General features: G+C 49.2%; 1 protein-coding gene across 3 annotated transcripts in view; it reads right to left on the bottom strand.

The window, feature by feature from the left end:
* Positions 1-15,583, bottom strand: part of SYMPK (symplekin scaffold protein) — a 35,819-nt gene that overhangs the window by 8,938 nt on the left and 11,298 nt on the right. For all 3 annotated transcript variants that reach the window (XM_022585320.3, XM_030761221.2, XM_089902677.1), the window contains exons 9-18: positions 14,818-15,057; positions 11,279-11,433; positions 9,001-9,151; positions 7,376-7,580; positions 6,360-6,510; positions 5,168-5,403; positions 4,011-4,092; positions 3,698-3,811; positions 2,519-2,666; positions 1,353-1,513 (exon numbers count right to left, since the gene is read on the bottom strand). In XM_022585320.3, the coding sequence (XP_022441028.1) occupies positions 1,353-1,513; positions 2,519-2,666; positions 3,698-3,811; positions 4,011-4,092; positions 5,168-5,403; positions 6,360-6,510; positions 7,376-7,580; positions 9,001-9,151; positions 11,279-11,433; positions 14,818-15,057 (1,643 nt within the window). The remainder of the gene's footprint in view (positions 1-1,352; positions 1,514-2,518; positions 2,667-3,697; positions 3,812-4,010; positions 4,093-5,167; positions 5,404-6,359; positions 6,511-7,375; positions 7,581-9,000; positions 9,152-11,278; positions 11,434-14,817; positions 15,058-15,583) is intronic.

Below are 15,583 nucleotides of genomic sequence, written 5' to 3'. Positions count from 1 at the left end.
AAAAAAATCGTTAATTCTGTGAGGTGATGGATGTAAATCAAACTTATTGTAATAATCATTTCCCCATATATACATATATCAAATCACTATGTTGTATACCTTAAACTAAGATAATGTTATATGTCAATTATATCTCAATAAAACAGGGGAAAAAAGTATTGGTGACAGCGTTCACAGAAGTGGGGGGAAGGGGAGGGAGGGTTGGGCAGAAGCATCTCCGTCTCTTCCACCCAATCTCACACAGACACAGGCTTCCTGCAGCTCCTGAGCCTTCACCCATGCTGCCCTTCTAGGCAGACCGTGCCTTCTCTCTGCCATCTCTGACTTAACCTGAGCTTTAATGCCCAACATGTCCTTCAGTTCCTTGGTGAAGACTTTTCTGGCTTCTGTAGGCACCCTGCCCATCCACCTCTGTGACTGCCACGGCCCTGGCTTGGCTGCGTGCTCAGATCAGGGCTCAGACCTGCTGCTGCTTCTGCAGGCTTTCCCCCAACCCACCACAAACGCCAAACACAGGGAGCAGAGGGCCAGGCTTCAAGGGTTCATGCCTTCCTCTGCCCCATAAATCTTTACAATTCCAAGTGGAACTGCCAGTCTTTGCCCTCGAAGAGCTCAGAGTCTGGTGGGCTCACCTTGAGAATGGGGAGAAGAATCTGCTTCTTCCTCACACCGAGCCTATTACCCCCACATTACAGGTAAAGACATTGTTGAATCTGGGGGGTGGGTATGTGGGAATTAATGTACCACACTTTCTCCTTTTGTTTATGTTGGAAATTCTCAGTAATAAAATGTCAGGGACAGAAATATGAAAAAGTAGTTTCAAACCCAGCTACAAATCGGAACGGCAGACGTTCTGAATTTTAGGGGCCAGTCTGTAACTGAGATGCTTCTCTTGTGGGTGACCCTGGGGTTCCAGAGAGGAGCAGGACGGACTTAGGCAATGACAACTAAAGATTTCTGTCAGCAAGGCAGGGGAAGGACAGCTCATAAATGATAACAGTGACACAGATATTTACATGCATGAGGTCACGGAATCCCTCCAACAAGCTTGGGGGACTGAATTATCTTCCCCGTTTTTACTGAAGGCTGCAAGTTTACGCAGTGAGAAAGTGAGAGGCGGAATGTGAACCTAGGTCCATCCAACTCTAGGCTCTTAACTGCAGGGTTACCCTGCTGTCTTCTCAGGAGCAGATGGAAGTGTGGACTACCCGCAAGTGACACAGCTGCTCAGCCTGGGGTGACAACCCTTAGTGCTCAGCACACACAAGGAGAATATACCGGGGGAAGGGCTGGAGTTGGGGATTGAGCCCCACCCATGGGTAGGCAGAGCCTGGTGGGCTCAGGGGCCTCACCGGCTGTTCGATGACCCTCAGCACTGTCCTCTTGATGTCAGCGATGGCCTCAGTATACACGGCTGCCAGCTCATGGATCAGCTTGTGGTTCTGAGGCAGGAGGGCCAGGTAGAGGTACAAACACTGCTTTACTGTCTCCTCAGTCCAGGGCGCTGCCACCTCTAATAGGGCAGGGGGTGAAGATCAGGGCGGCCCCACTCCCCTCCCACCCCCAGCATCTGGCTCTTCTTGGGGGACAGGCACATAAGGGAGCTGGGCCTGGGAAGCAAATTGTTTGGGCAGGAAGCCAATCATCTGGGAAATGGGGTGGAACCAGGACTGCTCCCCTTTCAGAAGTCTCTGCATTAAATTCCCATCTGGTCTCCTCTGACCACCAATCCACAAGGCGATGAGAGAGATCTTTCCAAGTTCTGACCCTGTCCCTCCCCTGCTCAGTGCTCCCACGACTGTCCTATGCCCTCAGGATAAACCCCCAGCTCCTCACCTTGCTCCACCTGCCAGGTCCTGTTCAGGGTGGCCTTGCCTCTGGGGTTGTGTGCTCTGGTTACACCCTACTTTTGACAGTCCCCCAGGGCCCCCACTTTGGAGCCTTTGCACGTGCTGCTCCGATGCCTAGAACACTGCTGCCCAACTCCTCTTTCTGTACCTCCTCCTCTGGGTTTCACATAGCCAGTACCTCTCCGGGGAAGCCTTCCTGGCACCCAGGCTGCACCAGGGCTCCTGTGCTCCTCGAAGGCCCTGTGCTTCCTGCCACAGCCTGAACCTTCCAATTTAATGGTCCCTTCCCCTGGGGCCCGGGTCTCCCTGTCTGCAATTCTGGAGGACCCAGAGCTTTGCCGAGCAAATTGGCCTGTGATGATCCTGCCTGGCCTTTCCTGGAGCCCCATCAGTGTCTAGCTCTCCTCGTCCTCGGCTTTCAGCCCAGCTGTCTCCTCCTTCAGGATGCTCTCCCTGACCCCTCACGCTGGGTCAGGCGCTCCCTCTGGGCTTCCACAGACTCCTAGTTTCACCACCTGAAGCCTGCTCGTTCTGGTTATTACTGTCTGGCTGTCTTCTCTAGCAGGCTGGGCAGGGCTCAGCTTAGATCCAGCTCTGTCCCCAAGATCCAGCCCAGAGCCTGAGACACAGCGGGTGCTCAATACACCTCTGAAGAACCTGCACCAAACCTGTGTCCTTGTCGGCTCCAAAGAGCACAGATGGCGGGTTGGGGTGGACCAAGAGCTGTAGGTAGTTGAGGGCAAACTTCTCCACATACTCTCGTAGCTGTTCCTTCTCGTACATGCGCTTGATGAATAGCAAGGCCTGGGAACGCACCTGAGGAGAGAGTGGGGGAAGATGGTGGAGGGGAAGACAGTTGTTCTGAGCTTGGCAGCACCAGTGTGAAAACAAGCCGAAGTCTGAGAGAGGCCCAGCTGGGCTGACTTACCTGTGCCCAAGACTGGTCACCGGCTTGGAAGAGAGGTTTCCTGGCCCACCTCAGGGCCCTGCACCACCTCACCATCTACCTGCCCAGCCCCACCTCTTATCGTTCTTGCCTTGCTTGCTTTACTTCAACCAGAAGTTTTCCTCAGTTCCTCAAAAGTAACAGCGTTCTCCCTGGCTTTGAGACCTGGCACAAAAGGTTCCCACCGCCTGGCGTGCCTGTCACTGGCTGTATCCTATTTCACTCAGACATCCCTGCTGGGAGCCATGAGGACAGGGCCTGGTCTGGGGCAGTGATTTGTCCCCAAAAGCACCACAGGGCTGAGCCAGGGTGTGCAGTGAGGGTCTGCTGAATGAATGGACACAGGACATCAGAAAGGAGCTGGCAGGAGGCTGGAGCAGGGTGGACCAAGGGCCGTCTCAATCACACACATGCACACACGCTGTTCCCTCCGTCCAGGGCACACCCATCTACTCATATTTCAGGTCTTGGCTCACATGACCCCTCCTCCAGAAGCCTTCCTTAGACCACCTCCCTTCCTCAGCCTCCAGGGTTCCGCCACCGCACACCCTACTCCACTCCTGGCACTGAACGCACTGTGTGGGCCACAATGGCTCCCCTCCTGGTCAGCGCTCCCTCAGGTCCCAGCACACCACCAGGCCTTGAGAGGGGCGCACCAACACGGGTGGAATAAGAGCGAAAATGGGACTATCCTTCCTGGGAGGCGGTGAGTGTATATGTGTGTATATTCTAAGCAGCCTCGTGCCATCGTAAATGGAAAAACCACCACCACCACCAAAAAATTGTTGCAAGAAGGACATTAGGCCCAGAAACTTTCAGGGGAATGTGGAAAAGACTGGGCTGGTTACTTGGGACAGAGGAAGGACTGAATGTAACCCAGCAAAGGGCGACGGGGGATCACCTTGTCCTTCTCATGGGAGCTGAGGTCTAGCAGGACATGCAGGTACTGGAACTGGCGGGACGGGCGCTTGAAGATCAGGTCTCGAAGAGTGGACATGCCCAGGTAGGTGCGACTCTGCAGCAGGAAGGAAGGGAACCAGAGCTGAAGGCACCCACGGTGTGCCTTTGGGGTGTCTCCCTTGCTTCAGTCAGATCTGGTCCTAGACAAAAGCTACTGGTCCCTCACAGAACCCCCCGCCACAGGCTGCAACAAGTCGGGCTCCTGCCCGCACCACAATGTTGGGGATGCAGGGAGATCTGCCGCCCGTCCTCACCTCATCCTCACAGTACTTGCGAATCACCTCCAGGGCACTCTCAGTGATCAGCGGCGCCTCCAGTACAACCTTGGTGAAGATCCTTCCAGAGAGGGAGGGACAGTGAACGGCTGCAGAGAAGGGGCCCCCTGGTTTCCCTGTCCTGCTGATCGCAGCTCACAGCTGGCAGGGCGCCCCCCTCACAGAGAGCTTGCTCAACCCCCTGGGTACAAGCTTTGGAGGCAACAGAGCAGGGTTCAAACGCTGCCAGGTGGGTGTCTTGGGCAGAAACTGCCTCTCTGAAACTCAGTTTCTCCCCTTTGTCAAATGGGGATTTCTAGCTTGTTTAATACAGCAATGGGAGGGAATGATGGGGGCTGGGAAAGGGTGTTGCTATTTTAGACATGCTGACCACGAAAGGCTGCTTTGAAAGGAAACTTTAGTCAATGCTGGCAGATGAGGAAGAGCCAGCCATGCAAGGAGTTGGGGGACAGCATTCCAGGTAGAGAGAACAGTAAGTGCCAAGCCCTGAACTCATCATGTTTGAGGAACAGAAGACTGAAGGCCAGCCAGTGCGGCTAAAGTTTGGGGGCAGGGAAAAGCAGAGAGGTAAGAAAGGAGGCTAAAGAAGTTGGTAGGGATTGGATTACACAAGGTCTCATAAAACATAGTAAGAAAGTTGCATTTTATCTGGAGGACAACTGAAGGTTTTTAGTGGGGAATAACAAGACAGTATTTACATTATAAAATGTCACCTGCGCTGCTGTGTGGAGAATGGATAAACTGGAGGTCAAGGACAAGGAGGAAGCCACAGAACTGATTCAGGCAAGAGATGGGGATGGTGAGAAGTCAACCCCCAGAACAAGACTCTGAAGCAGGCACTGTTATTTATTCTGTATTATATGAGAAAACGGAGGCACAGAACTGAGTGACACAGGTCAGTCAGAGCAAGCAGCAGAGCTGGGAAACAAGCCCAGGGCGCGTGACCCAGAGCCTACAGTGAGGTGACATTGTCTGCGTGTGGGGAGAGTGGGGAGAGAAGGGGGACTTGGGATGGGCGCATGGAGGATTGAATCGGGCGCCGATGAAGACAGAAGTGGTCAGAAACTAGAAAGAAAAGGCAGGACACAGGTGGGGGGACTCTTGGGGACAGGAGGGTGCAGGGCCATCCCCCTCACCCATCCTTCTGGTCTGGCTTCTCCTGAAGGCCGGAGAGCAGGCGGATGAGGCAGTCCTCATACTTGTCCAGGGTGCCCGTGGCACCAGCTGCTAGGTAGGTGTTGTACTCCTGGTAGAGCCAGGCAAAGGCCAGGTCCAGGCGGGCCCGCACGTCTTCCAGGATGAAGGACAGGACCTCGGCCTTCAGGCCCGAGTCAAACTGAGTCACCAGGCTGGCCAGGATCTTTATGCGCACCTGACGCGAGCAAGGGTCTGTGTTGGTGTGGGGGTGGGCAATCCCAGGCACCCCACGATGGTACCCTGCAACTACTCCCGCCCAGCCTCAGGGACCCCCAGCGCAGACCCGGTGTTAAGTGAGGAAGGAAAGGTGAAGAACCTTATTCTCGGTAGGTCTCATTTGTATGGAAGAAAAAAAAATGAAAAGGGAGAAAAAAGGTAATCATCACGGAATAAAACTAGAAGTAATCGCTAAAATTTGTAGGAGTAATATCTAAATTGTAAATATATGAAATTACAAATATCTAAAATATATCTAAATATCTAAAATGTATCTAAAATATAAATATCTAAATTTCTAGGAGTAATATCTACATACTTAGGTACACAGAAAAAGATCTTGAAGGATTCCCTTCATTTGTACATTGGTCGCCTCTGTGGAGGGGATGGCATGCAGTGTGGGCCAAAGGAGACTTACAGGCCCTCTGTGGCCTGGAAATATTTTTTTAACAGAGAGAATACGTTCATATACTATTTGGTTAATTAAAAATAAACTTCAAAAAAATAGGGAAAAAGTCGCTAGACTGAGGTTACAATCCCAGGAAGTGGCAGAATCAGGATTTAAAGCAGGTGTGTAAGTGTTTCTGAAGCTAACGAACAAGAATACTGTCAATCACAAGGAAGAAAGAGCATCATGGCAGCCCGCACTCGCAGGGCTCTTCCTTGCAGCCGCCCTGTGCTGAGTGAGAGCGCATGCGTGTCCACACATTTCCTCCTCCTTGTCACTTGTGTGGAGCTGCTATCTCTTCGTTTTATGGGACGACAGAGTAAGGCTTGGAGAAGTGGCCAGTGAACGGCAGAGCTGGAATCTGGAGCCAGGGAGGTTGACCCCGGGGCCTGTCTCTCTGCTGGGATGTGAGGTAGACTCTTGGGGAGAGGGACTGGAAGGATGGGCTGGGGGGTACAGAGGCACACCTGGGCTGCCCCGCTGCAGGCCACGGCCTTCTCAGCCCGCAGGATCCGCTTCACAGCGCCCAGCTTCATGGCCTCAACCTGGGCGTCGGTCAGGGGCTTCAGCACATCACTCAGACGGAAGATTTTTTTGCGCCCGCCGGCGCCTGCCAGCCTACATGGGAGAGTAGGGACAGGGACACGGTGACTCGGAACACCCTTTCTGGAGCCCAGGCCCACCCCAGGCCATACATACAAAGACACCCCCCACACTGTCTCTCCAGCTCCCCTGTGACTCTGAGGCACGGCAGGGCGCAGGGTAATGGGAAGGAAGAGGATGCTATTTCGGTTTTGTAAACAGCATCTCAGGGAAGGCCTCTATAAGCAGCAAGCAACGTGTGACTGGAGATCTGAGTGAAGCGAGGGAATAAGATCCACAAATATCTGGAGGAGGAGCTTTCCAGGCAGAGGGAACAGGAGGTGCAAAGGCCTTCAAGTGGGAACCTGCTTGGCTGTTCAAGAAATACCAAGAGGCTGGTGTGACTGGAGGAGGGAGGAAGGGGAATGGAGAGCTTGGAGGGGCAGCAGATCAGGCAGGGCCTTGTTAGCAAGCCTTGGCTGGGGACAGGGCAGGGACTGGCTGGATTCTGTGGTCTTTCAGGCAGGTAATGATGAGGACGATGACGGCAGCAACCAGCAGCTCTCCCTACGCGCTAGGATCATGCTCAGCGGTTTCTACATCATGATCCCTGTCCACCCCAAGAGTTACCTGATTTAATCATCTAACCATCACTGTGAACTCGTTTAGTTCTCCCTCATCCTTAGAGAGAGATACTATCATCCCATCCCAATTTTAGATATAAGTAAGGGGTGTTTTTTCTAAAAGAAAACAACAGCTAAGCCTTAGTGGTTAGGGCATTGACTCTGGAATCAGACAGACCCTCATCCAGACCCGATCTCTGTTTATCTGTCTTTGTCTGTCACACACACACCAAGAACCAGGCCTCTAGTCCTGCACCAGCACCTGCAAGGGGACTCACCGGGGCTGCGTGACGGGGATGATGGGCTCTGGCCTCCTCTTGGCCTGGGGCGCTTCCTCCTCCAGAGTGGACATGGAGCTCAGGGAGCCCACTACCGAGATGGCCTGACCCTGAGCTGACAGGCGCCGCTTGATCAGGACACTCTCCGGCTTCACCACCTTCTCCTCCTTGGGCTCCTCCTTGCACTGTTTGGTCTGCTCCACGCCTGAGGGGGAGGCAGCAAACGGGCTCTTGGCATGTCAGACCCACCCGCTCCCACCCAAGGACCTCCTGTGAGACAGGCTCTACTCTAAGCCTTGTACACACAAAACTCATTTAAATCTGCAAAATGCCTTTCTGGAGCAGGTACCTTCTTCATCCCCATTTTGCAATACAACAACAGAGACTCAAACCAGAAATGTCCACTCACTGCCGGTGGGAGTAGTGAATGGTATTGCCACTTTGGAAAGCTGATGAGCAGTTTCAAATAGCACTGAACATACCCAAACTCACGACTCAACAATTCCACTCCCTGGTATAAACTCAAGATAAATGAGGGCACATGTGCATCAAAACACCTATACACAAATGTTCGCAGCAGCTTTATTCACAATGGCCAAAAACTATAAACAATCCACAGGTCCATCGACAGAGGAGTGTGGATAAACAAACGGTGGCCTATTCACATAATGAAGACTACTGAGCAATAAAAAATAAACTCTTGGTTCACACAGCAACATGGATGAACCTCAAAAACTTATGCTGATGGGACTTCCCTGGTGGCGCAGTGGTTAAGAGTCCGCCTGCCAATGCAGGGGACACGGGTTCGATCCCTCATCCGGGAAGATCCTACATGCCACGGAGCAACTAAGCCCGTGCGCCACAACTACTGAGCCTGCGCTCTAGAGCCCGCAAGCCACAACTACTGAAGCCTGCGTGCCACAACTACTGAAGCCCGTGCGCCTACAGCCCGTGCTCTGTAACAAGAGAAGCCACCGCAGAGCAACGAAGACCCAACACAGCCATAAATAAATAAATTTATAAACAAAACAAAACCTTATGCTGAGCAAAATAAGCCAGACTCTATGATTCCATTTATAAGAAGTTCAAAACTAGAAAAAACTAATCTGTGGAGACAGAAGTCAGCACAGTGGTTGTCTCTGGACAGGGGATGCTTTGAGTGTCGACTGGAAAGGAGCAAGAAAGAATTTTCCAGAGTGCTGGTAACAGTCCTTCTCCATCTGGGTGATGGCTACACTGGTGTGTTCACTTTGTGAAAACTCACTAAAGTGTATACTTAAGAGCTGTGTGTTTCACTGTACATAATTTATACCTCAATAGTACTGTTAGAATGGGAAACCACCTGGGGCTCAGAGAGGTTAAGTAACTTGACCAAAGACACACAGCTATTAAGTGGCTGAGGTAGTCTCGTTCAACTCAGACCTCAAACCCAGGTCTGCTGGATTTCAAAGCCCAGGGCCTGAAACTATTGAGTGGTCACTGTATCTATGGGACCTGTAACTATTTACACCTAAGATTGCATGATTTTCCATTTGCAGCACTACAAAGAGGTGCTCTTCCACTAAGGAGAACCCAGTGGCCACAGTGCCAACCCCTGGCCCTGGTCAGCTCCATGTGACACTCACCTGGCCCCAGTCCTGCGGCCGTCATCTGTGTGGCCATGAGCCGAGCCAGGTGCTTGATCTGGGCTTCAGTGCCTGCTGACTCCACTGGGGTGTAGATGGCTTGGAAGGAGGCGGGCATGGCCTCAGGCAGGTACACCATGCTGATGAGGACCTGCGAGATGCCCAGGAAAAGGAACCTTCCCTTACTTATTGACTCAACAAACATTCGTTCCACACCCAGGCCAATGCTGGCGAAATGGCAGTGACTAGGACAGACCTGGGCCTGCTCTCATGGAGCGCAGATTCTTGCACAAGTCAGAGAGAAAAGGAGTACTGATGCAGTGTGGTGCACGAGAGAAGAAGTAAAGGGTGCCACGGGACACAGTAAAGGGTGCCAGGGATGGCTTTGGCTCCCCGGGGCAGTGGCACACAGGCTGAGAACTGAGAGAAGGGCCAGAATCAGAGTGACACAGAGTGACGTCTTGCAAGCGAGGGGTTGGGGGGTAATATATTCCAAGTATAGGAAGGCTAAGAGGCAGCAGAGCTGGTACCCTGCCCAGTGAGCGGAAGGAGGTTCAGTGACACAGTATAATATGAACCAGAAATTGACTTAAAAAAAAAAAAAAATCAGTATCCTAATAGAGCACATCCATGTCTGTCAGGAATTGGTAACAAAAGATAATCTCAAACTCCCTACAGGCTTGGAAGTTTAAATGCATGCTCTTAAATAATAACAGAACAGAAAGATAATGAAATAGCTACAAATAAAAATGTGTAAGATACAGCTACAACGGTACTTAGATGGAAAATGAGATCCTTAAATGCTTACACTGGAAAAGAAAACTGAAAATTAATAAGCCAAGCATTTTACCTTGGGGAAAAACACTCACAGAAAGTAACATGAAAGAAATAAAGACAGCAGAAATAAAACAGAAAAGGTTACAAAAGATTATCAACAAAACTTAACAGCCAGTCCTTTGAAATGACTGAAACCAACCAAATCTACAGCAAGAATAAACAAAAAAAGAGGAAGGACACAGTATTAGGGACAAAAAAGTGGCACATTACTACAGAGACAGCAGGTATTATAAAAATAAAAGAATCTTATGAACTTCATGCTGATAATTTGAAAAAGACAATTTCCCGGAGTGTGACAGGGATAGATAAGGTACAACAAGTTAATGGAAGCCAAATCAGACAGGGTCTAAGGCAAGTTGAATTTAAGTTTTATCTGGAAGGAAACAAAGCTTTGGCAGGGATCTGAGCAGGGGAGCATCATGACTTGTACTTTACAAAGACGCCTCTGCCTGCCACAGGGAGAGTGGAAGGCAGAGCCAGGGAACAAGCAGGTAGTTCTCTGTGTGAAAAGGGTGGGCCTGGAGAGGGCATCGGCCATGGGGAATGGAGAAGAGGGGAAAGACTCGGGCTGAGGGGGAGGCAAAGAGTTTAACTCCCAAGTTTCTGGCATGGGGACGAGAGGCATGTGTGCCAAGAACACAGGAGGGGCCATGGGCCTGTAGAAGAGTCGGGGGAGAAATTTCACTAGTTGTGAAATGTTAAGTCTGAGGTGCCTGTGAAACACCCAAGGAGAGAAAGATGCAGGAGGTGGTCGCATATCCAGGCCCAGAGCTCACCAAAGAGATCTGAGCTGGAGAGAAAACTCCTCGCCACCCCAATCACCCAACAACTAAGCCCCTTGGAGGCTCTAGGCAGAGAGAAGGGAAAGCTGATGGTGACTGCTGTTGAGCATGGGAAGAGGTATTTGTTCTCCATGAGCACCCAACAGAAAGGTCTCGGTGCTGCTACAGCCGGAGGACTGATGTGAGACACCCCACCACTCCAGCTCCCCTCATCAACTCAAACCAGTGGTTCTTTCACTTTGAAGCAGGTCATCTTTGAAAATCCAAAGAAAACACTGGTCATCCCACCCCACCGATGCCAATCCTACACCACTTGGCAAACAAGTCATGGGGTTCACTCTCCAGTTAACAGACCCTCCCTGCAAAGGAGAGGAGAGAGAGTGCGAGTGCGTGGGTCTAGATGGAGACTCAGAAAACCCAAAGGGGGATGGGGGGGGCAGTGACAAGTAACCTCCTGAAGGAGTAAAGATCATGCAAGAAGAGGTCCATCCAAAGTGAGGAAGGCCCACAGGACCACACCCTCCCAACACTGAAAACAGAAAAGTGTTTCAGGTCTGATGTCATCTGGAAAGGGTGGGCAGTGTGGAGCGGAGGGGCAGAGAAAAGACTAGAGACCCTTCCTCCCTGCCTGGTGGGAAATGGCCCCCACCCATCCTCACCAGATTGGCCACATTGTCAGGTGTCAGCAGAGGCTGTAGGAACTCGGCTGTGATATCTGTGTCTGACTGGCCTGAGATCTGGGCTGAGGCCTTCGAGGTCGCTGAGGGGCCTGGCTCCAAGTCCTTGTCCTCGTCGTCTTCCCCCAGGTTGGGCTCTGGGATAGAGAAGGAGACAAGATGATGGCTCTAGAGAGGGCAGCAGCCCTCCCCTCCTCCCAGGCACCCCCAGTGGTCCCTGCCCCCAGGCAGCCTCAGCAAATAGAAGCAGTGCAGCAGATGAAGACCTCTGTGCCATATGACCCTGGGGAACTACCTGCCTCTCTCTAGGCCTCAGTTCTCTTCATCTGGGAAATGGGAATAAGCCATACCAGCCTGGCTGATCACACTAAGCTCCAAAAGACAAAAAGGTTAAGTAATAAGTTCACAGAGCTTTACTGTTTAAAAACACCTAAGTTTGAAACAGTGCTCAACCTCACCAGGAATCAGGAAAATGTAAAAACATCCTAATAAGACAGCGAATTTGCCTATATGATTGACAAAAAATAAAAAGGTTAGTAGTGACAGTTGTTAATAGGGGTGTGAACTGTGGAAATGTAAACTGGTATCGCCTTTTGGAAGGGCAGTTTGATAGCAGGTCAATATTTTAAATGTGCACACCTCTTCAACACAGCAATTCCACTTTTAAATATCTACCCTAAAAACTTACAGATATAGCTAAGGTAAGATGTACAGAGAATTCACTGCAACACTGACTGTACAGAGATATGGCACACAGCTTCTATCAATAACAGGCTGGGTGACTACAAGCACAGCGGTTCTAGCTCAAGGGGCTTTGTGTGCAAAGACGTTCCTTGAAGCTGTATTTATAAGAGTGGAAAAGCTGGAATGTTCAATAGAGTAATGATTTAAGTAGATTAAGGCAAAAATATGATGATATGTTATGCAGTCTCTTCAAGTTTGTGACACATGTAACAAAGAGTTGATACCCTGCATTAACTAAGGGCACATACAATTCAGTTACAAAAAGCTGACCAACACAATAGAACGGGCACTTCACAGAAATACAAGTAGCTAATAAATGTAAAACAACATGCAGCCTGACTCCAACATATGCAAAAAAGCAAGCTGAGACCTAGGATACCATTTATACCCAGAGAGTTAACAAATGTCCAGGGCTGGTAAGAACGGGTTAACTGGCACTCGCACACTGCTGGGGTTGTATACGCTGGTGCGATTTTTTGGAAAACTGCTATCAAGAATTTAGGGACCTCCCTGGCAGGCCAGTGGTTAGGACTCTGAGCTTCCACTGCAGGGGACGTGGGTTCGATCCCTGGTCGGGCAACTGGGATCCCGCATGCCTCACAGTGCGGCCCAAAAAAAAGAATTTAAATGCACCCAGCAGTAAGGGACACATCCACGGCTCAGATCTTGGTTTCTGAAACTATTCTCTACTTAAAAGAAACCAGAAAAAAAAAAAAAAGAAGGAAAGAAACCAGGGCTCCTTAGAGAAATGGCTGATTGAAGGCTGGGGTAAGGAAAGTACATGATGAGTCTAGAACACCTTGTTATGCCAGAAAGTAAGAAATGCTCAAAAGAACTTACAGGACACATTAAAGGGACATAGGAGCCAGCTCAAAGGCTCCTGCTACTAAATATAAGGCAATTTGAGTAACAAAATGAATAACAACAATAATGGATTATAACCCAGAGAATAAATAAGAATCCAGAAGTCCACACTAATAATAAAGTAGGAAGAAGAAAAGAAAGCTCTTCCTTATAGCAAAATGCCAAGTAATAAATGTAGAAAGAAACCTTTTTATAACCATTACAGTAATAATAGATGCAGGCAACAATCATTAATGGATGCCAAAACCACACAAAGTTTGAAGCAGAACTAGTATTTTACATAGTTTTAAGTATCTCTTCTCAGCTTATTGTTTACAAAGGGAAAAAGGGTACTTTACACTAGAGAAACCCGGCGGTCATCACTTCGACCAAGAGATCAAATTCCCATCACCAACGATGAGACAAACTGACATCATGTGCCTCCTCACAACACACAGAGGAGGTCGGGGCATCACTTCTGCAGTGTTCGTGCCAAAAGTGCAGAACCTGAATCCTATCAGGAGGCAAGAGCAGACAAACCCAAGAGGAGGGACATTCTACCAAACAGCTGCCCCGGACTCTTCACAACGTCAAGGTCATGAAACAGAAGAAGAAGGCTGAGGAAATGATTTGGGAGACTCAAGGCATGTGACAACTAAATGGAATGTGTGATCCCCACCTTGTGAAGGGTACACAGGAGTGTTTGGTATTATTCTTGTAACTTATCTGCAAGTTCGAAATTATTTCAAAATGAAAAGTTTAAAGTAATAGAAAAATAAAATTGGTTGGCAAAAAATAAATGTATAAGCTCTCTGCCCCATCAATCCCACTACTGGGAACTTGTCTCATGACTTGACACGCATGCAAGACTGTGCACTACAGCAATCTTCATACTTTATAAAAATGGACACAAATGAAATGTCCACCAACTGGGGGACTGGTTAAAGTGGTCCATGTACCCTATAGACTATTATGCCACCATTACAAGGATGCAGCAGATCTCCACGTGCACATATAGAAACAACTCCAAGATAATTCCTAAACGTATAAGGTACAGAATGCTCTGCTTTGTGTGCTTAATTAGGGGGAGAAAAATAGATCCCTACCTCACTCCTTATATCAAAATAAGTTATTTTTCAAAATGAAAAAAAAAAAAAAAAACGAAAACAAAACTTGATTTTTTTTTTTTTTTTTTTTTGGCTGCATCATGGGATCCCAATTCCCTGACCAGGGATCGAACCTACACCCCCTGCAGTGGAAGCATGGAGTCTCAAACACTGGACTGCCAGGGAAATCCAAAACTCGATTCTTTCATAAATGTTCTAGAAACAAACGAGCACTTAAAAAAATTTTTTTTTTCACAGTAAGGAAGGTTGCCATGGTCAACACTATTGATAAATAATACAACCATTAAAAAATTACTTCAGGGACTTCCCTGGTGGTCCAGTGGTTAAGACTCCGCAATTCCACTGCAGGGCGTGTGGGTTCGATCCCTGGTTTCGGAACGAAGATCCTACATGCCACATGGCACAGACAAAAAAAAAAAAAAAAAAATTACTTCAAAAAGAGACTTGATTTATAAATGAAACACAGGAAAGGAGAACTCTACACATATAACACATATAAGGCATTTCTGAAAGAAAATCTAAGTGTTAATACTTGTGGAGTGGTTACTTTTGGGGTGAGGGATGAAAGAGAGACTATTTTCATTTTATTCCTTCCTGTATAACTTAAGTAACTCATAATTACTTGTAAGTGTATTACATTCTTCAGTAATTTTACTTTGATATCACTTATCATATGTCACCAAATTTATACAACATAATTTATAATGTAAATTTAGCTTACAGTTTCCTGTAAATAATTAGACATTTTGAACGTGGTCAGTCCCCGCCACCACCTCCTGCCAGGACTGATTCAGCTCCTCAGCTCACCAAGCTTCATCTTCTTGAGCGTGGAATCTGAGTCGTCTCGGGGCCGCTTGCGGGCATCCTTGCTGCTGGGCATGTTGCGGGCGATCTCAGTCTGAGGTGTGCCCAGGTCTACCAGCAGGGTGGTGATTTGAGCCTGGAACTCCAAGGAGGCTGGGTGCTTCAGCACACTCAACAGGTGCAACTTGAGGTTCTTACGCACACTGCTCACCTGAGATTTGGCCAGCGTTGGGGGCAGGTTGGCTGTGAGGAAAGTAGCAAGAACTTCGCGCTGTGGACAGAGCTCATGGGGGTCCTACCACCCTCACTTCCCAAGCCCCATCTTGGGCAGTGGTGGCGGACATCTCCTAGAAAAGTTCTTTCGCTCTCAGATCTAACGTATGGCCTTCCCCCTGTACAAGCTGATACGCAAAACCCTTGAGAGGTCTCCTTCAGTATTAGTCAACCTTAAAACAACGAGAAAACTCACCTTCCCTTTCATTAAACATAGTCACATCTCCCTCCATCTCTGGTCTGGAAATTCCAACATGCTCGCCCTGGGGAAGGCTATAATCACCTCCAGAATGTCCCAACTGAACTGCCACAACAGTTCATCATTGGTCCCTGACACCAGAATGACTTTCTAATGTCTAAGAATCACCTTGACAAGTAAGCCTCCCCTGTTCCAGAGAGAAAGAGGATGCCTGCAATCTTTCCTGCCCAGCATCCCTTCTCACTTCCTCAGCCAGCAACACTCCCATTTTCCTTTGAGGGAACCACCTCGGCTCCA

The sequence above is a fragment of the Delphinapterus leucas genome, chromosome 20 (assembly GCF_059928025.1).
Source record: "Delphinapterus leucas isolate spDelLeu-1000000601 "Yukka" chromosome 20, BTC_Dleu_Yukka2, whole genome shotgun sequence".
NCBI lineage: Eukaryota > Metazoa > Chordata > Mammalia > Artiodactyla > Monodontidae > Delphinapterus > Delphinapterus leucas.
This window is presented reverse-complemented; position numbering and strand designations above follow the sequence as displayed.